Source organism: Abramis brama (genome assembly GCF_963993115.1).
Source record: "Abramis brama genome assembly, chromosome: 10".
Classification (NCBI taxonomy): Eukaryota; Metazoa; Chordata; class Actinopteri; order Cypriniformes; family Leuciscidae; genus Abramis; species Abramis brama.
In genome coordinates this window covers 24,330,977-24,353,667 of record NC_139972.1, presented here as the reverse complement: position 1 = coordinate 24,353,667, position 22,691 = coordinate 24,330,977, and the positions used below count along the sequence as shown (strand labels likewise).

The following is a 22,691-nucleotide window of genomic DNA, read 5'->3' as shown; positions in this document are numbered from 1 at the left end:
ACCAAGTGGCCAATTGTCATGACTTTTTTTCACGTGACCTCAGAATGAGCTCATGAACATGTGTCCCAAGTTTTGCGAAAATATCTCATTCCGTTCACAAGTTATAACCATTTAATAGTGCCACCAAGTGGCCAATTGTTGCGATTTTTCTCAAGTGATCTCAGGTTGAGCTCAGGAAGATGTATCCCAAGTTTAGCAAAAAAATCTCTTTCTGTTCACAATTTATAACCGTTTTAGTAAAAGTGGCCCTGGTGCCATCAAATATTTTGGTTCCCCTTATCGACCGTTAATTGAAATTTTGAATTTTTTGGATGATTATTGATTGACAGACTCCAGAGAATACTCATGCAGTGGTTTGGTTCCGATCAGGCGAAAAACCTAGGAGAAGTTTGCAAAAATAGGTTTTTCAAAAAAATGCAATTTACTCGAAATTGGCGCCTGAAGGGCGAGTAAATCGGAGATAGCCATTTTGTCCGCCTCGAGCCAAGGATTCCAACGATATAAGACACTTGATCCTGGGACAAACGGTCTAAGAGTTATGAGCGATTTTGAACTTTTGGTTGCTGTAGCGCCACCTATGGGCCAATCGGGGTCATACTCTGATAGGTTGTCCCCACATTGAGGCCTACCATCTGGCCAGGTTTCAAGTCTCTAGGCCTTACGGTTTGTCCTGCACGATGCGTTTTACGAATCCTTACAATTACAATAGGGTTTCAGCATTTCATGCTTGAACCCCTAATAAGAATGAAGGCTTTTTGCCAGTTATAGCGCCACCTATGGTCCGATCTCCATGAAACTCTGCATGCTTCCTCACCGTGTTCTGACACATATGCTCATCAATTTTGGTCAAGTTCTGAGTTTTCCTTTGGGATTGATAGGCTTTTGAGTGTATTTTGCCACGCCCCTTTTCTAAATGACCCTGTTACAGCCACCCAAATGTCAAAGTTCAACTTTTTTTTGATAATTATTGATCTAGAGAGTCCAGAGAATTGTCCTAGACTGGTTTGGTTCCGATCGGGCGAAAAACCAGGGACTAGTTCGCAAAAGTAGGTTTTGGACAAAATTCGACATAGCAGAAATGTTTCCCTGCCTACATCCAAATCGGAGATAGCCATTTTGTCCGCCTCGAGCCAAGGATTCCAACGATATAAGACACTTGATCCTGGGACAAACGGTCTAAGAGTTATGAGCGATTTTGAACTTTTGGTTGCTGTAGCGCCACCTATGGGCCAATCGGGGTCATACTCTGATAGGTTGTCCCCACATTGAGGCCTACCATCTGGCCAGGTTTCAAGTCTCTAGGCCTTACGGTTTGTCCTGCACGATGCGTTTTACGAATCCTTACAATTACAATAGGGTTTCAGCATTTCATGCTTGAACCCCTAATAAGAATGAAGGCTTTTTGCCAGTTATAGCGCCACCTATGGTCCGATCTCCATGAAACTCTGCATGCTTCCTCACCGTGTTCTGACACATATGCTCATCAATTTTGGTCAAGTTCTGAGTTTTCCTTTGGGATTGATAGGCTTTTGAGTGTATTTTGCCACGCCCCTTTTCTAAATGACCCTGTTACAGCCACCCAAATGCCAAAGTTCAACTTTTTTTTGATAATTATTGATCTAGAGAGTCCAGAGAATTGTCCTAGACTGGTTTGGTTCCGATCGGGCGAAAAACCAGGGACTAGTTCGCAAAAGTAGGTTTTGGACAAAATTCGACATAGCAGAAATGTTTCCCTGCCTACATCCAAATCGGAGATAGCCATTTTGTCCGCCTCGAGCCAAGGATTCCAACGATATAAGACACTTGATCCTGGGACAAACGGTCTAAGAGTTATGAGCGATTTTGAACTTTTGGTTGCTGTAGCGCCACCTATGGGCCAATCGGGGTCATACTCTGATAGGTTGTCCCCACATTGAGGCCTACCATCTGGCCAGGTTTCAAGTCTCTAGGCCTTACGGTTTGTCCTGCACGATGCGTTTTACGAATCCTTACAATTACAATAGGGTTTCAGCATTTCATGCTTGAACCCCTAATAATGGTTTTAAATGCTACAAGTAAGTTTACGCATCACAGCATTATAATGTGCAATATAAAAAAATTATATTCATTTAGATATTTGCTCACTATTACATTAAACTTTCAGTAAATTATTCGTTTTTAAAGATGAACTAAGTTTGCGTTAATTGATGGTAAAGATAATTTGAATGTAAAAAAGAAATGAGAAAATGAGCATGAAAAATATCAACTAAAACTGGAAAATTTAAAAGAAAAATCACTAATACTGTCTGCTAACCAATATGGTACCAATATATTCTGTGTTCCTAAATGTAATATTGGTCATCGTCCATTTTGAAAAACATTGACAAAACATTGAAAATGTTCATCTTCATTAAATTTCAAGGGATTAAAAACATATAGGTTGTAAAAACTAGACGTTAAAAAGAACCATAAGACAGTACAACGATTTGAACGGTACTCCGATCCCTCACAGCCTCATTTTCATTCGTGTCAAACTAAATATGGCGTCTATCCTGACTAAGGCCTAAAGCCTGACAGTGAATACCAAACAGATATAATGAAAACACAGAACAAACCACAAAACTAAGAAAGACTTAATTTTTCATCAACTCACCCCAAGTACTATTCCAAAATCACTAACACCAAAACCACCACATAGTCCACAAGTCTGTCCTCTCCCTCTTTCTTGCTGTTGTCTTACACAGACACACATCCTAAATTTGTCACTGTTAAGCGGTGCACTGTGAGCACTTTTCTTCACACCCTAAGTCACACATCCCCCCCCCCCACCCTGCTACAGTTGGACAGATGCATTGGATTTGAATTGATGGGCTCTGTGTGCTATAAAAACAGGCAGTTGCCTCAAGTGGAGCAACTCTGACCTGGACACCCACAAAATGTCCAGATGTGCGTCCATGTTTATATTCGCTTCAGTGCGCCCGCTTGGCCTCAAACGGAGTGCTCGAGGAAGTATTATATTTGCAAACACATTAAGTAGTACATCTCGTTTCCTGCAATTTGGCTGCTCTGTGTAAATACAGTGCTAAACCACAGAGCCAGGGTAGCAGGGGCACGGCAGTTAGCGGCAGGAAAGAGAAGCACGGAGGAGAACTAAAAACAGCGGAGGCTTGGCCCAGAGCAATAGAGCTCCTGTAGGGGAGAGGACAGAAGTATGCCACCAAAACTGTCTGATTGGCTTTCCCTCTTCTTGTATTTGCTTAGCTGGTTACACTGATTGCAAGGTATGGCTGTAAACAATTGCAAACAACTAAACAGGGAGCTCAAAAGTTAATATTAGCAAAGCAACATTCAACAACATGAAGAAGAGCACTTGGAACTGTTCGATGGGCTGGGTTTTTTTCTGTTTACGAAAAAGCATCTACAAAACTTGCAAATATTTGGAGGCTACTTGTAATTGTTTAAAAAATGCCTTGTTTAACCTGCATTTTAGCTATGTGCAAAATTGCAGCATTATATACACACAATAAATATCAAAACAAAAAAAGCATGAAATATAAACAATCCAACAAATATTGAATTAAAAAAGCATAATACAGAAAGCAATTAAAAAACTTATTTCAGAAAAAAAATATATATAAATTGGTCTGTCAACTAGTTGACCGCTGAATTCATCATTATTGCATTTAAGCAAATAAACAGCATTCAAATGTGTCAATTCAATATGAATTTCTTTATTCTTAACAAAATGACTCTATAGTAAACTTCTATAACCAAAAGCAGTCATGTTGAGCTCCCCAGGCATTTTCTACACAGTTTCTGCTTCAGAATCCAAAGAAATGATGTCCAAAAAAAAAAAAAAAACGGTTGCTATGATTCTCTTATTGAAGGCCATTGTGAAAAAGAGCACAAACTATGCAAAGTTGTCTGGCATCCAACCAGACAGGAGAAATGATCGCCTTTTGTGTGCACTGAAGCAGTGTGACCAAGTCATTTGAAAAGTGGAGAATGGCTTTTGGAGACTTGTGGAAAAAGGCAGCATCTGAGGCATATTCTGAAACAAAAAAAACTGGACATCTGATCAAGAGAAAAATGCCATATGGTAGTGTGTATGCAGCTTAATGAGGCATGCAGACATCCACTCCTCCTCAGACCATGAACCAGGTCCATGCAAAGGCCTGCTGAGCTTCGCTTGTTGATGTTTTGAGTCTCGCATTCAAAGAAGAAAAGTAAAAGCACAGCAGTAACATCAATGTAAATTTGCTCCAAGCATAAATCATGATGCAATACAACAAAATAGATTACATTTAAAAAAAAAAAAAAAAAAATATATATATATATATATATATATATATATATATATATATATATATATATATATATATAAAGCATTTAACAACTTTAGATCATATTTCCTCCAATGCATATATGTATTGAGTACTGAGTATTCATTTAGAGTGCCTAAACAAAATGTCAAATTAATTTAAGGCCAATACTGCGAAAATTCAGAAACAGACACACACACGCATAAATAGATAGATAAAGAGATAATAAAAAATTATTTTATGTCCTCTTTATATGTTTGTTTGTAAATGTATTTATGTTTCGTAGTCCGGATGAATTATGGATCTGCACCGTGTTCCGCTAATTGGTGTGTAAAATAATCAGGTATCAGGTAATATCAGGGGGGCAGATGCTGTCAGTAGTCGGAAACCTCTTTCTGCCTCCGACATTTCAACAAGTTGGGTGATTTAATGTCTAAAGATGCAGGAAAAAAGGCACAGCTGGAGTGCACTTGTCTGATGCTGTGATACGAGTAATATCCCCCAAACTGTCCCGAACACGAATACACCTTGGCAATGAAGCAGACAGATATAGTGCTGCCCTTGACCAAAGAAAGCCCTGCGAGTGTATTTTTTAAACTACGGGGGCAATCAAAGACTCTGGAAGATAAATGGAACAATATCAGTGATGTCTTTTCAAGGACATTGCAGGACTTGGAGTTCACTTCCAGCTGAGAGTTGCCAAGAAACGACTGAGACAGGAAACGTCTTTGAGGCTAAAGGGAAAACTGATAGACGCACAAGTTGTACTCAAAGCTCTGAAACGGGCAAATGCCAAAATATTTTGGTTTGGCTCAAATATTCAGACTCCTCTCAAGTTCTTAAAGAGCCTCCAGTGTTGACAGATCTCTCTAAGAAGGTAGGGGGTGGTGTGGTTGTACTGACACCCTCTTAATGAGCTGTGAAGTTAGATCAGATAAGAAGCTGTGGAGGTACACAGCTCCCCATGAGGAAGGAAGAACATCCCTAAAAGTCAAGTTAACGTTTGCCATTAAACCTCAGAGGAATCCGAGGAATAATAATTTTAATTTAAATTTCAACCAGACATCGTAGCCAAGCTCAAAACAGTAAAAAAATCTAGTTAAAAATAAAGTTTTACACAATGTTCTTTACTGATTGAACACAGGAAGGAAAATTCCATAATTACACACACATACCTATTTATAACATTTTGATATATGACAAATGCCACACGGATGTTTCCATAAACATTTTTAAAGGCAGTAACTCTGGAACGAAGCTGGAACCAGATTTTGGATCGATTCACTGAAATTCACAGATTCTTTGTAACAATTCAGAGTTGATTCATTGATTTGCTTAATCTATTCTCTGAAATGTACCAATTCTAACATTGTTTTTGCTACTGAAGTTTAAATCTGAGATTTAGGCCTATTAAATATGCCTCTCATACTTATGAATCATGAGAAAAAGAATTGTGAAACTAATCTAAAGTAGCAAGTCACTCACATTTGTGACTTTATCTTCACTCTGGGCTACTAAATGTCTTTCATTAGCCATTGGCTAATAAATTCTTAGATTTTACTCGCCAGTGTATGTTAGAGGCTAAGTATAAGTTTAGCATAGATATATTTTCACTTACTGAACACTGACTGAGTGCTTGAGAGTTTTGCTCTCCGTCAAGCGATCTGTACTACAGTAGTAATTCAATTAATCTTGATGGATGCGTACCGTATTTGACGTACCGTAAACTCTAGTGTGAAGGCGCACTACCCGCCGTCGCTTTGCTGAGAGTGCTGTGTTTCTCACACACACGCAAATTCAGTTAAAATGACAAATAGGCCTACATGGTTACCAAGTTTTAGTTTTAGAGTTCTATCATTAAATGATCAGTCTGGCGAGTAAACTAAAAAATGTACTATCCAATGGGGATTCTATTGTCAAGGAGTGCGTAGAGGGTTGAGTGGTCTTTAGGAAAAATAATGGCCAAACAAAAAGTGCAATAAAATCATTGCAATCATAATATTGTTTAATTTTATAACACCTGCAAAATCACAGCTTATATATTGTAAATAAATATTCAATATATCTCCCAGCCCTACTGTGCATGAGAACAGTAGTGTTTGCTTGAGCCCATTATACAGTCATGAAAAATAGAACAAACAAGCACAAAGATGAGTGTTTCAATGAAAAAAGAGAAAAATGGCTTTAGAAATCAAATGCAGCGCTAACAAGACTATGCTAACAGATGATTGTTCAAGGCGTTCAATGAATCTGAATGGGACAAAGGCCTTTCCTGCCTTATTGTGCTGTGGAGACCTGTGGAGCAACCACACTCCATCTTTTTCACAGCTCTCTCAATTCAAATCATGAAGAAAAAGGAGACTTGACTAGATGTACCAATTATGCAGCTGCCTCACACAGAGTGAAAAACTGTCGTCATCCCGGTGGTGAACATGTCCAAGACCACAGTTGGAGTGTGTTGTGAATAGCCTAAAAAAGTGAAGTGTCCTTGCAGAAGAGACAAAACAGCAGCTGAGTTCAAGCCATTCTTACGCATGTACCAAAGAGAAGCCTTTCATCTGGGTCCTCCATTACAGCTCCAAACTTTCCAAACGGTTAGAGGGTTCACAATATCACACAATAGCAGGGATGGATAGATAGTTACCAAGATTTGGGATTTGGAATGATACCAGCTGGGAGCAATATTTAGGTATTAATAAATTACCTCCGGTTGATGAAATGACTGTTGAAAAAAGTTTGTAAAATTTGTAGTAATTATTACAGCACAAAACATAAGAAAATATTCTACATGATATAATAAATAAAAACAAAAACTAGCATAATAACTAAAACAAGATAAAAATAATTTTAGTTTTGGATACACAATATATTATAAAAATGTATAGGCCTAACGCGCCTCCATTAAACATGAAAATGCTACTAGATACAAATAACACTAGAAAGTGCTGAGAAACTTAAATTTAAACATTTTTGAATGATACAAGTTAGCACATTAACTTTGGCAGCCCTAAAATTCTGAAACTAAAATAAATACTAAACATATTAAGTATAAAACTATAAAACTAACAATGATGTCATGAAAACTAATGAAAAGTAACTTGGAGACAAATTTAAAATAAAATGAAATAAAACTGACTTGATAAAAACATTAATTAAAATTATAAACTATAAAAACCCTGCCCAACCCAACACTGATTATCAACTCAGTTTTATGCCTTATAAATAATAGAGTAATAATTGAAAGCAGGGTTATGGTCATTTTAAGAATTTAGTAACATGTCTTATAATTTTATAAGTCTTTTGCGTGTTATCTTTGCGGTTAAAACAAAACTGGAGAGAGTAGCTAGAGTTTTCACACTACAAAGAGTGGAAATTCCACCAAAAGAGAAATAAAACCAATTTAATTATTCCTCAGCCCAACGGCAGTGACGCACAAGCAAAGTGACAAAAAATGTAAATGTAGTAAACCACCAGTGCCAGTACACATTAAACTAATCATGCTCTGCTGAGGGATACACTGGAAAAAATGAAATCAAGCTCGGTTCAGATGTTAAATGAATGATCACAATAGACCCATTGTAATGGCATTTGGACAGAAGCTTTGATTCAGAAAAAGGGAGGCGGTGGGAACTCTGTGCACAGGGATCTATGATGAAGGGAAAAAAGCAACTCATCAAGTGCCGTGCTGTGATGCTTGGATGTGGATTTGGCAGTGATTTCTGCAGTCTGTGCATCATCAAACTCCCAACTGCTCTTGAGTGGCATGCCAGCTCCCATCTACAGCAGTCATTTGTGCCACAGCCTGAGAGACAGTTGGTTTGGACCTCGTCCTTGGCAAGTTTGCTTTGATGGTTGTAAGGATAGACTTAGTAACTCCTTATTTTGTTCTTATGTTGAAAACTCAAGTCTTTTCGCAACTGTCTGTGAACCATTTGCACTCATTGAATGAGGATGGAAACTGACAGCAAGACAGGAGCCACAATCAGATTTGATTTGCACTTGATTTGTAGACCTGAGTGCTGCTGATCCGATTCCTAATTCCGAACTTAAGTAATACCACTATAAACTTCTAATTTTACTCCCAGACCTCCCACTTGACCCTATGCAGCTCCTATTCCCACTCTGTAGCAGAAAGCAGTCAGTCAGTCCCAAAATCTCTCCCAGGCACGATCCTCCCTCTCTCCGGAGAAACCCCAGAGCCAAGTTCCCGTCTGCTGGGCCCTCTGTCAGCTCGCTGGAGTGTGTCTCAACCCCCGCCAGCACAAATCCACCACAGAGAAAGCATTAATGTGCCTTCACTTGATATGTGACCATGTGAAATTACACGTTTTGATTTACTAGGAAATGTATTACGAGCTTTGTATTTGCCTGTGGAGAAACTTATTAGAAAAAACCTTGAAGTCCCTGTACAGACATTGATAAAACGTAGAATGTGCCTTTTATAGTAAGCAGACAACAGGGACTAAGAATTCTTGGCCAGATGAGACCAAAGTCCAAACCTCAAATGACCCCTCACACTTTATCCAATGTCATTTTCACATGAAAAGTTAGGTTGTGAATCTAGAACCGGTTCTTTGTAAATACCAGAACCAGAAGTCTTTTGCCTTTAAATGTGCACTTATCTGAACCACCTTATGCAATATAGTGAAAACCATTGAGAAGTGTAAGTAAGAACAGCTAGTAAAAAACAATCTCCCACAGCCTGAGGAGAGTAACTCCCTACTGAAGTAGTCCAACCCAAACAAAGCTTACTTAAGCTCACTCTTCAATATCTTACAATTCATCATGCTGGTTTCCAAGTCAATTTCCTAAAACGACTGTTTCCATTTACTCATTTTACACACTTTAAAAGAGCACTCTAGCAATATGTCTTAAATATATACAAGTCATTCCACATTGGGGTTTTCACACAGGTCATTCTTTAAAAAGCCCCCAAATTTTGCATATTAATCAGTATAATACAAATTCAGCATTTGAAGACAAAGAAATGATAGTCCTACCTCCATGAAACAGGTCCCTGCTGCGGCGTTCTCCTTGATGGATGCATTGTAGAACTTGCTGCCAAACACAGGTTCGTTATCATTAATATCCTGTAGGATCACTTTGACCACTGCTGTAGAAGACAGTGGCGGTCGACCCCTGTCAGTTGCAACAACAGTTACACTCGGTATAGGGTCAGTTTCATAATCAAGCTGGGTCAGGGTGGTGACAATACCAGTAATTGTGTCAACACTGAACCAATCTGAATGAGTTCCTTCAGTCTGTAGGATGCTGTACTGAACATCCCCATTGGGCCCCTGGTCTTTGTCCCGTGCTGTAACCTGTACAACAAAACTTCCCGGAAAGGCCACCTCTGGAATAACCTGGGTGTATTCCTGCTGGTCAAACAAAGGTGGGTTGTCATTAACATCTGTGACCTGAATGGTAAATGAAGACTCTGCCCGTAATGGAGGGGTGCCAGAATCTGTGGCCATGACTCGGAGTTCATAGTGGTCTTGCTCCTCACGATCAAGTATCTTATCAACGCAGATGAGATAAATTATGCTGTCTTTGGTGGTCAAAGCAAACTTTCCATCGCCCCCCTCCAAAGATACATTCACATTGGCATATTCTCCATAATCAGGGTCCGTGACTGAAATCCTAGCCACATACTGGCCTGGCTGTGCTCCTTCAGAGATGCGTGGAGAACCATCCTCACTGAGGAAGATGATGGTCATGGTGGGCTGGTTGTCGTTGTAGTCTCGCACCTGGATGGTCACAAAGGCATTGGTGATTTCTGGTTGACTGGCATTGTCCCGAGCCTGTATCACAAGCTCATGAACTCTTCTCATCTCAAAATCCAAAGGCTTGTTCAGAGTGATAACTCCAGTTCGAGAGTCAATGACAAAGTAGCGATCAGGATCACTCTGTCTTCTGTTGATGTCATAAAGAACCAACCCATTGTCACCTTCATCGGCATCTGAAGCAAACACCTGCAGTATATTGTTCCCAGGTTGAAGGTTCTCGGAGATCATTGCATGGTAGCGACTCTGGTTGAAGACTGGGGCGTTGTCGTTGATGTCCTGCACAGTCACGTCCAGGATCATCTGTCCTGTCCTCTTGGGTGAACCACCATCAAATGCTTCCAAGAGTAGTGTATACGAAGATCTTGTCTCTCTGTCCAAAACCGCATTGACCACCAAATCCAAGTAAAGGACTTTGTTGGATCCTCGTTTGGTTTCAAGAAGAAAAGCTTGTCCTACATTTCCATCCGTTATGATGTAACCTTGCGTAGTGAGCTGGTCCTCATCTGCATCCACAGCCGGATCAAGAGGAAACTTGGTGCCTATGGTTGTCTGCTCTGGGATTTTAAACGTGGCTCTTTTTCTGGGGAACATTGGTGCGTGATCATTGATGTCATTGACTAAGATGGTGACTTCTACTGTTATACCGGTCATGGTTACTGCTATGAAGCTGTAACGGTCACGTACTTCTCGGTCCAAGACCTTTGCTGTTTTTATGATCCCTGTACTCTCGTCGATATCCAGATCGATGCCAACACCTGTACCCTGATGATCTGAGATGAAATAGTGGGTTGCAATCATGTCAGGTGGGAGGCCAGCACTGATGTCACCTACTACAGTTCCTGCAGGCTGTTCCTCATCTAGTTGGAGCTGCAATGTTCCTGGCGCCATAGATGATTGGATGGTCATGAGGTGTAGTGCCACATAGAGGATCACCAATATCCACCACTTCAAAGTCCTGTTTTGATGCAATGGATCCATAATTGTCCTTCCTTCTCTCTTCATTGAAAATTCTTCTTAAAAAACCTGACAGGACAAATGGAAAAGGACATTAGTTAGAGAAACAAGCATAAGTGAACTAAGAGAAAACAGTCCAACATTATCAAAAAAAGAAGCAGCATGCATTACAGAAAGATGGATTACAAAAGCAGGCTCGGTTACAGTTATGACAAGAATGCTTAAGTGGCTTTCCACATGTTGCATGGGTTCTTTTTTAATAATGCAGCAGCACACCATGTGCACACATTGTTCCTGCACCTTACTGTCAGCTAATAAGTCAAGACGTTATTGCTGCAGCTTATGCGAAAAGCTTCTCTAGTCTGTATTCAAAAAAAAAAAAAAAAAAAGAAATCACAGTCTTATTGTTTTAAGTCATAGTTTGTGTCTTTTGATGAACATATCCTTTGAATTGAGTCAATATTTCATCCTGTTATATTGATTATTTTAGTCAATTTTGGCATGTATGTTAGAGAGATCCAAGCTTGAAACCCTCATTGAAATACTCACTACATCAACTCTCATTTCTTTTGGGGTGTAAACTTAAGGAATGTCCTCCTACAGCAAAATATCAGTGCAGTGATGGACAGGAGCTTAAAATAGAGACTGTGGCTAACATGAGCCCCCCTTTTTTAGTAAAACTATACAACTGCAACCCACATTGATGCAAAAGAGAGCCAAGAGTACCCTTTAAAGCCAACTCAGTTTTAACCCTGTCGTATATTAATGCCAACACTAATGCACAAAATGAAGCTAGAAAAACGCTGGTGGGCCAATTCTAATATATTAAAACCACAAAGGTCTCCTCTGAGTGTTCCTCCAGCTCCTTTTTAAATTAGCAATTCCTCATCCATAAAATTGTAGCTTGTGGACCTGCAAACTATGACGACCTTATTGCTGAAATTATGAAACAAAATCTTTTATAGATGATTCCTGGAGTAGGATCTTTCTGGGTCCAAATGAATTATAAACATTCAAGACACAGCTTAAATATGTATGTATGCTTGTTAGAGGAACTTGACTCATCTAGGCCAGCTTTTCAAGTATTAAGGATCTGCAAAGAAAGGAGATGAAATTTCGAAAGTTATGACTGAGAGCTTATTATCCGAGGAATAATGAATTGAGTGGTTTTCTGGTTCCTTTTGTGGAATAAAAGTACTACAGGAAAATTGTATTCACATCCAAAGATGCAACACTGTAAATCACATTGACCCCCTTTATTTTCAAAAGTAAGCTAGACAGAGATTACCAGTGCCTTTTAGATTTAAACACACACATTAAGGACTTTATGCACACTTGTTTTCAAAAGCTGCATAATTTCAAACTACTATGTGTGTGTTTGTGTGTGTATACAGTATATATTTGTATACAAATACACCCTCCTATTTGTCCTCATGTGCTTATACGTGTATATACGTATATATATATATATATATATATATATATATATATATATATAGAGAGAGAGAGAGAGAGAGAGAGAGAGAGAGAGAGAGAGAGAGAGAGAGAGAGAGAATGAGAGAGAGAGAGAGAGAGAGAGAGAGAGAGAGAGAGAGAGAGAGAGAGAGAGAGAGAGAGAGAGAGAGAGAGAGAGAGAGAGAGATGATGAGCAGTTTTAAGATGAGCCTGTCACCATCTGCATTACTACCAAAAGCCACAAAATTCAATTTCAGGCCAAGGAAAATAATCATGTCATTCTCAATCACTGCAAAATTCTTTACTATAAACCACAGAATTTCACATGTTTTCATAAAGTAAATAAAAACAGATTCACAGGAAATACTTTTGCTCTGTCATACTGTAGGAATCAGACAGGCTCCCTCCGGTGGTGGACTCCAGCTATATATTTTTTCCCTTCTGCAAAATTCTAATGCTAATTCTTTTCACTTTATACCCCACAGGGTATTTGTTTTAAGTAGGTAAGTATGTCTCAATGTGTGTGTAGGTTTAACTCGATTAACTTCAGAATAACTGGTGGTGTTGATTCTTGCACACAGCTGCACATGTGGTTAATCTAAAATGTGTGTGAATGAGTCTGATGATGCAGGTGTCCATATAAAAGTGTGTGTAAGTGCCAGTGTGTGTGAGTCAGATCAGTGCGTGCTGTGCGCCTCATTGCGGTAGTCTGTCAAGTCTGTGGTAGTGACAGTGTGTAGTGTGTGTGTGTGCCTGAGCGACGGAGCAGACCAGGAGGGCTCCACACAGTCTGCCCTGCACCCTCTCTGGCTTTGCTGCATTGTAATTGGGGTCTGCTGGAAGCCTGCCCTGTGCATATGGGAATCCAAAGCTAATTTCAGTCTGTCAGCATCACAGGGACTGAGAAACACACACACACACACGAGCAGGAACACTCTCGTATGTTTAAGAAAGTACAGGCAAGCACACACACACACACACACACACACACACACACACAAAATACCTCCAACGTAGATTATGTGCACCAAACCTCTAAATACAACGACCATAAGTCTGTGTGTGTGTGTGGTCCGGGTAAACCCTACGTTATGGGGACAAAATATCCCCACATAGATGGCAATATCCGAAATCCCTGTCCTTGTGGGGACATTTTATGGTCCCCATGAGAAAAACAGCTTATAAATCATCAAGTGATGTATTTTGAAAAGCTAAAAATGCAGAAAGTTAGCTATGATGTATAGGTTTGTTCTCCAGACATTGAGGCAATGTCCAAAACATTGTCAAAGGCTGAAAGAAAGTTACACAGATGTGTTCAACGGGCACTGCCACTTTTACTAACGGCTGGAGCAGCCCTCCAAAGGGCTGGACATGTACCACAGCAAACGAACCTAGACAACTGCTATTTTGTCCAAGATAAGTTTCTTATTCTTGCATTTAATGCCTCTGAATCCAAGAGTATTTCTCTGTCCTCGTAAATCTAAATATAAAGGTTGACTATAACGTATTATTCATAAACCATATTTATATTGTAGGGTGTATACAGATCAAACCATTCAAGACGTTGGCCATATATCTTAATATTTTGCTACTTTTATAATAGCATGTTAGAGGTGTTACATCACTGTTTCTGACTTTCCATCTTTGGGCATCTTTCCAGCGCTCTGGGTCATGTGTTTAACCCAGACCACTTAATATGACAAAGGGCTCATGGTTTAATTATAGAAAATGGCCCATTTGAAGAAAAAAGAAAACACTTTGTGTGCAAGGCACAGTCTATCCCTTGACAAAATCTGACACAGATGAAGTGAAAATAAGTCTGCCCTATCTAATTTAAAGAATTTCCACAATGACATTTAATAATGGTTTACAAGCTGTTCACACCTGCTGATTCCAAGCACCTCAGGGCAGTTTTGTACTTAAAAAAAAAAAAAAATATATATATATATATATATATATATATATATATATCTTCCATTCCAAAGAATAGAAGATAGCAGATTTGTGGGTATCTAGACCACTAATATTTCTGAGCAAGTGTTGCAGCCTTCCTCCATTAGCCAGAACTTTCATTCCACACAACGGTTCCAAAGATCTGACAGAGCAGAAAACTGGAGTTAAACAATCCCAAAGAAGCTGCTCTGTTAAACACTGAAACCACTTTGGCCAAGACGCTGGGGATGAAAACAACCACAGCTGGCCAGACCAACACTGATCATCTATCACTCGATGTCCAAAACGTTTTCCCAACCAGTGGAAGAAGTCCACGTTGCTCACGACACCTCAAACAACACTCACGCTGGAAGACTGTAATGACTGCAAACACGGCTTTAAAGAATTATGTTTTTTCTAAAGTTCATTTTGGTTAGATTGAGAGGGCGAATGAGGTAAAGACAATACAGTATATTGGCCCCTTCAGTGTAAATGATGAGTGAGAAAAGACCCTGAAAGCCAAAACGACCTAAAAAAGTAACCCTAAGCAGCCATAAAGTAACACAATCAATCTCAACATTGGGCAACTCAAATATTTCCATTTTAAAGCATGTTTAGTGCTGGGCCAAATGAACTTCACGTTGACTATCATTTGATCTCAAGCAAACATGCTGTCACACTGGGATTATTTTCCTAATATTTTATTGCTTTTACAAGATAACCAAAAGAAATCAAAGAAAACAACCAACCTGGCCAATCGTGATCAATTCCAATACAACTTCTGGGTGTTTGAGAAAATCACTCGGATCCAGTGAGACTTGGCAAGAGAAGCCTCATGTTGAAGCACTTATCTACAATAATGGAGTATCTTAAAAATCTGCAAACACCACCCACGCACACACTGCGCCTACAACTAGGGTTGGGAACCAAGAACCGATTCCTATTCAGAACCGGATCTTTATAAAACAATGATAATTATAATGCAGGAACCGACTCCCAAACGAATGACTCTTTTTAGTTAATAAAATACAAATAGTGCAACCTGTGTAGTCCGATTAAAAAACAAATAAGTCTAATGAGTTGATTCTTTTCTAAAGCCAAAAACATACAGCAGAACCAGTACACTCCAATTCCAAAACAAATTAGTCTTTTTTTTTTTTTTTAAGGTTTACTTTTTAAAAAAAAAAAAAGTGGAAATATCTATTCCTTGCAAATACTATAAGAATCGTGAATATAGCCATTAAGGAACCAGAATCATTAAGGCGAATCAAACAATCAAAATACTTTGAAAATGCTGATGGGATTCATAAAATGCATTTCAGTGATTCCCATACATTGATTTATTTGTGGCGGCCGCCATTGCTCTCAAACAAACTAAAATCGAAAGTGCGATAAGGCTTTGTGTCCTTTTAAAAAGTTTGCGCTGCGCAAAGAGAAGTGTGCACTTCCCTCACGCGATCAGCACGTGATCAGCTCGGCGTCTCAGTTCACAGTGAATGAATGCAGTGAACTCTATCTGTGCATGTGCTGAGTTTAGCGTGCATTTGGAAACGCAGCAGGCACCAGTTACGCATTTTTTTCACATTTGCATAGTTGACGATTGCAGCATTTCACTAGAGTTGTAATGAGACGCGTTTGTAAACTTGTTTTCCGCCAAAATAAAAGCTTGACTTTTGACGGCAGTTTCCGTGCTCACGTGTTTAACTCTTTCAAGTATAGAACTTTGGACAAAACCAATTATGAAAGTTTCATTTATTTTTCAGTGCATTTGTTTTACAATGTATGGCTATTACTGTCATAATAATGATAATAAGTTATAATATTATTCCTATGTAGTGTAATGTAGACTGATACAATATCACAACTAAAAAAAGGGTTGAGACTCCTTTTAAAGTTCAGGTACAAGTCAATTACTTTTTCTTTGTTCAATTTGCACACTAAATATGGGTAGGAGCTCTTAATTTTGAACTACCAAAGTGCGCCAGATTGATGAATTAAATAAATTTTTTACAAAATATTTTACAAAAAAATTATACGGGGGGCATAATAGCCCCCGGACCCCCCTAGAGGTACCAAGGTCCACCCACCACGGATTCACAAAATCCTGTGGGAAACACTGCATTTTGTGCCACCATCCCTTTACTCAATGGTTGAGCTGATCCCAAGTTCTCAGTACAGTAGTCCAACATAAGCCATAGTAGATGTGCACCACAGGAGCTGGTGGGAAAGAAGAAAACCACCTGCAGGCCTCAGATATATGCACTGCTAATCTACATCAGATACATTTGAGCCATGGGGGAAAAAAACAAGGCCCTATCAGCCGTGGTTTGGCCAGCATTTAGGATGTTCTGGCTTCAGGGGACCATCTTTTTCCCACACCCTCCAACCTGCTGAGTGTGTTTGTGGAAATGTTTGTGGAAGAGGTCGGCACGCTGAAGAAAACAAAGAACCACACGTGCTGCTGGGTCCTTTGAACATGACACCAGCTGATACAGCTTCGGTTACGGTGCGAAATTGGAAACATCTGGCTTCAGCAGAGGAGTTCAGTACAGAGTTTATGAAATTTACTATGTGTAGTTTTAACTGAACACAGACTGTACCATCCCATTTGCGGATCGTTTCAAAGAGAGGTATCATGTCCGGTATGCCTGTTGCCATATGGAGAACCATATATATTTGAGTTGTTGAACCCACAGTCAAACACATCCATATCAGGTTGAGACGTACAAGCCATAGCCGCAATATTTTGTCTTCCTCTGTCCCTCAGGAGATTCAAGTTACGCCTATTACAAATGCTACTTTGACAGTTATCCATTTTATGTTTATGTACTATCTTAGGCTAAGTCTTTGTCTCTTGGAAAGACAGCTACAAAATACATTGTCTTCAGATTTTTTTACACTGATTTTGGGGGCAAATCTGCAGAATTCCACAGAAATCAACACAAAACAACATTCACAAACCATTTTACTTCTGAAACCTTATATATTTCATGGTGAAAGTGACTTTTCAACAAGGAATTAATTAGAGAATCATATGAAGTCATAATAATTCATAAGAGATGGCCTATAATAGTGTTGTAGTGTTGTTGCTGTACCAAGTTGGTACTGAAATTGGGAAACTGAAATGACGCTGAAACTGAAATGACACTTTGAGCGCTGTTGAGTGGAATCGCAAACGCCTCTGATTGGCCATTGTGCTCACGCACTCATCAAATATGTCTGTGATTGGGTACACTGATCAGTGCTTCAGAAACTTGTAAATATACATCAATGACGCTCTTCACCGAGTGCTTACACAGATACACACGGGAGCGTTTGAAAGACATCTTCTTCTTTTTTTATTCTCCTTTTGTGGTCCGAAAAAGACAAGGAATAAGGCATTAGAACAGCACCAGGGTGAGTAAATGATGCTTTAAAATAATGAGTAAATGACTGACATAATTTTCATTTTAGGGTGAGCTATACCTTAAATAAAAGTTGCAGGGCAGCGTTGATAAGTTTCTGTGCTCTTGAATGTTTGTGTGTGCACAGCATGATCTCCCATCTCTGTGTTTCAATGAATGTCATAATGCCATAATTATTAGGCATGCTAAGGGCAACAAACATGTATAACTATGCAAAATCCCAATTACAGGTATTCATTATCATATTACAGTTGTCATAAACTGTACACTTACTACAGTGGCAGTCCCCTTAAAAGCAACCAGCAGGAGGGCACAAAGGCATTTTTTCAGTAAATACAAGAAGGTCACAAACTGACCCTACATGGCTTTATAGGACATGTGTACAGACACACCGCCCTTCAGAACCTAATGAGAAATGCAGACGAGGGGCAAGAGCCCTCTGGCATGCAATCTCTGCTCACCACTCTGGAGACCAGATGCTGCAACTGCTTACGGTTTTAGAGCTCCACCAGAGACCTGTAAGGATGGGTTTAACTACACCACAGAAGAGGTACTGGAACTGTCTGATCATCAGAGAATCGTTTCCTGAGCCAAAAGGATGAGATCAAGAGTGATGTAAAGTTGTGAGTGTGTGACTGCGCAACGACCCCGCTTTTTTCCCCCAACATCCGAATGGATCTCAGCTCACCCGAGACAGTCCGAGGTCAGGGACGGAGCTGAGAAATTAACCGATCGTCCATTGGGACGAGAGTCTGGTGACATAATCCCTGGAATGTCTTGAAAGCCCTTCAGCATTCGATCTGGTTCTGCTCTGTCTGAGGGTCAGACATCAACTCTGCTGCTATTTTCTTAGCAAACTTTATACATTTCGCTTAGTCTAGAAACTAATAAAAAACGGTTCAAGCTCTAAACCTTTCCTCAGCCCGGCTTGCTCCAGAATAAACTACACTTCCTGTCTAGCACAGTCGCCTTCTAGTTTTATCTTTGATTTATTAGATTCTCAATGTTTCATTGTGGCTGTTGAATCAAACATGTTGTTCTTATTTAAACACCATTATACTATAAACAACCTGATGCAGTCTGCTTATTTGCGTGAGGAACACGGTTCATTTTCAAGCTCATGACTTCACCTGAACAAACTGAAACACGAATTAACTTGGGATGTGACTGACTAATCTTGTGGATCGATCCCAAAACCGTGAGTGCGAACATGTGGAGTTCAGCAAACGGATGGTGATGGGCGGGGCGTTATAATCTAATAGCCTCAAAATTCAACGAGAGAGTTGGAAACAGTAGCTTTATATCTGCAGTATCACACTGGCAACCAACGAACCAGAGAAATGGAAGTCAACTGAGCTGAATGAGTGAAAACAACCTTATTATCTTGTTGAATATTAATTATTCTCATCCTCAGAGGGAGATTTGGAATGCGGTCTAGATGAACCCCAGCCAGTCACCAACACAAAAGCACAGCACTTCTCTATGGCTAACAAAAGAATTCCACTGATCAACCAATTTAAGAGGAATGTCTTGCAAGGAGAGAAAATCTATATGCCGTGTCAACCAAGTTAAATAAATGACCACTGGACATCTGCCCCTGTTATTCTGCAACTGATTTCCTCTGAGGTCCAACACATTGCCAAAAATATTATCTGAGATACACTGGCCAAGAAAGGTCAGGCTGTGGGTGGCATTAATAAATACATTAAAACTGTAATTTAATTGGAAATGTTGTATGTGATATAGTGGATGCAACACTTTTATTTGTTGAATTTGAAACCAGATACATTCATTTTGTAGGGATTATTCTTTAGTTTGATAAGTAACCTTCCGTTTTCAATAGACTGGAGGCGAGATTTATTAAGCTCACCTCTCAAGGTTTTCACAGGCTGCCACAGCTGCTCCTCTGGCCTTTTATGTATTCTCTAATTCATTCTCAAAAGCAAAGAACTAAAGTTATGCAATACAAATCACCCCCTCAATGAAAAAAACGTTTGGGAGGCTTTTGCGGCCCGCACATGGGTTACACCAATACAAGCCTAGATTAAAAACAGCAGTGCAGAATATACAAATAACTGTAGCTCAGTGGTCAAACTGCAGCAGTGAACCACAGAAAATCTCTTAACCAGCCGACTTCTACTGTGTATTGTGAGTCATGGTTAAGAAATATAATAGCTCTCTTAACTTAGTATTGATATAAATATCAGCTGCATTATGACAGATTGTCAGATTAATTGCATTGATTCATTACTAACAGTATGGTGCAGGTCTGATTCATTCCAAGAATTTTTTTTTATTTTTAGAGTTGCCTAACCTCCATTTCTACCCCGTCTACAAGAAACAAAAACAATGCATGCACGTCCACTTCAGAAAGATTACAATAACCATCATATACACATTTACGATAACCATACAATAACCACAATAAAATTTACAATCACCATAACCATCATAAATCTAAACTATAGATGCAAACAACTGACCCGAAGATGTATTAAGCCCAAAAACAAATGCAATGTAGACCTACTCAAACAAACAATTTTCTCAAGTCTGAGTTACAACTTCTCCCTTGACATCTCAATGGTCTCACCAAAGCTTTGGATTGCACATGAAACACTGCAGTAAAACTAAATGCATGGCCATGGACTTCTAAACGTACGACAATGCTCAATAACCGCAGTGATTTCAATGTCTATTGCAATGAGAAATTCAGAAATCTTTGTTAATGTATATGACAGGTACCCAACATGCACAGCGACAAAATTTGACATTATGCTATGCTTCCATTCTAGCCCACAAAGTAGCCCATACACTGCAAGCGACTATGGCAAGCTGTGTTAACATGTATTCTTAGATTATCTATCTTTAAGTTACTATTAATTTAATAATAGTAAGTAGTCCAATTGCACCAAAAATCTTGTAATTTCTGTACTAATAACATATTCCAATTGTTGACCGGACCGTTCCTATTTCCAGTAACTAATCATGAGGTCTTGTTCTTTAGTTAGCCTATCTATTCATTATCTATAGGCCTACTCTTCTACACTATCAGACACTAAGGTTTTTCAACAAATTTCAGTTACAGTTGCTTTATTTAATACTGATATTTATAACAGTAAAACTGGAATAGTTATGGAACAGTCCAACTGTCCAAATTAATAAGTAGTGAGTATTGTCCAAATAGTGTCCAAAATAATAAGTGGCTTATTAGATGGATTGGGTAACTATTGGCTTATTGGGCTATTTATTAAGTCAAAATATAAGTAGCCTATTAGTGATATCAAGATAGATAGCTTCTAACGTTAGTCAGTTTTTAAGGAATAAATGTTAAAACGGCTTGCCATAATCGCGCGCGTTGACTAAGATGAAAGCGTTGTAGTTTTGTCGCTTAATTATGTGATATCAAATCTCAGTTCAATGTCTATGAAACACTTACACTCATCTGTTCGTGCTTTTCAGTGAGAGAGATCCAGTCTGTTTCAACGTTCAACTGCAGGAAAACCACCCAAAAATGAAATGTCGTTTCAAAAAATCCGTTTTAGATTATATCCATCTTCCCACAAGTTAACTTTCGCGTGCCACAATAACTTCCACTAGTATATTTCCAGTTTTTTGTATTTCCCCTGTTGTTGTCAAGCTCAGAGTACGCTGCACCAGTTCAAAAGGGCTCTGTCCTCCGAACTGAGCGCAGCAGACAGGATGAAATCAGTCCGTCAGCCTCGACAACAGCATCCAACTCCAGAATCCACACTTCCAACACACGCTCCCAACCTCCTCGAGTGAAACTCGACACCAGCCGTCCCACTCCCGCGTGAATATTCATAAAGCACGTGCAAGAGCGTGGTAATAGCGTGACTTCACCGAACAGGGGCGACAGCGAGCCAAAACATTGTGACGTGGTTTGCTCAGACTTTGGTGCCACCAGTCTTTTTCAGAAGGAATTGAATTTATATATTCTTTAAATTTAATCTAAATGTAAAGTACTGTTTTTAGTACTGTTTATTTGTTCAGAAATATTACCAGTTAGAATAAATTAGTTCACCCTCTGATTTATAATTAATTCAAACCATGCAATCTATATTATATAATACACAGTCATGACATGACAAAAATATAAAAAAAAGTGTAAAAAAAAAAAAAAAAGTAATCTTGAGAAAACTATCATACAGGTTTGCAAATTGCGATGTGGTCTGGGTGAGAGTGAGCGAGCGAAGGCCAAGACAACAGTCAGGTCATGTAACTTCCTCCCATCTGGTGGTTGTCTAAGAGAAGCATGCCGAACGCCCTGGAGGATGTTTACTTTCATCTGCTGCAGAGCTGGAGCCATAACCTTGAATCACTTTCTGACCCCATCAATCCTAGGAGACAACAAAAAGTACAAATCACTGTCTGTTTGCATATAAATCCCTCTGACACAGATAAAGGCAAAGTACTCATAAGGACCTTGTACTGTACAGAACTCAATAGTTTCATTATGGTGCAAAACACCTTTCCAAATATTTTTATCAATACATATCAGAAATGTATTTTAGCCTCCTATAGGAAACCTCACTGCAGTCTTACTTGGATGGTTTCCCATTCAGTATGTATTAAGAAAAAAAATTATGGAAAGTTCCATTCATCTTATTTAAACTATAAATTGACAGATATTTCGTTCCATATATTACACTGTGAGTGATCAGTTACTTGACTTAACTTGAAAAAAATTGAGGAAACCCGTTGCCTTAAAATTATTAAGTAAATAAACTTCATGCTTAATCAAAAAAAGTAACGTGGAATTGTCAAGTTCACATACCTTAATTTTTTTTCAATTAAGCATTAAGTTTATTTACTTAATAATTTTAAGGCAACGGGTTTAC

At 39.1% G+C, this 22,691-nt stretch overlaps 1 protein-coding gene across 1 annotated transcript in view; it reads right to left on the bottom strand.

Moving 5' to 3' along the window:
- The window catches only part of dchs1a (dachsous cadherin-related 1a), a 104,548-nt gene extending 82,411 nt beyond the window's left edge, over nt 1-22,137 (bottom strand). Inside the window, exons 1-2 of the mRNA XM_084126972.1 lie at nt 21,269-22,137; nt 9,302-11,110 (exon numbers count right to left, since the gene is read on the bottom strand). Coding sequence (XP_083983098.1) covers nt 9,302-11,089 — 1,788 coding nt within the window. The 5' untranslated portion in view covers nt 11,090-11,110; nt 21,269-22,137. The remainder of the gene's footprint in view (nt 1-9,301; nt 11,111-21,268) is intronic.
- Nucleotides 22,138-22,691: the final 554 nt, after the last annotated feature.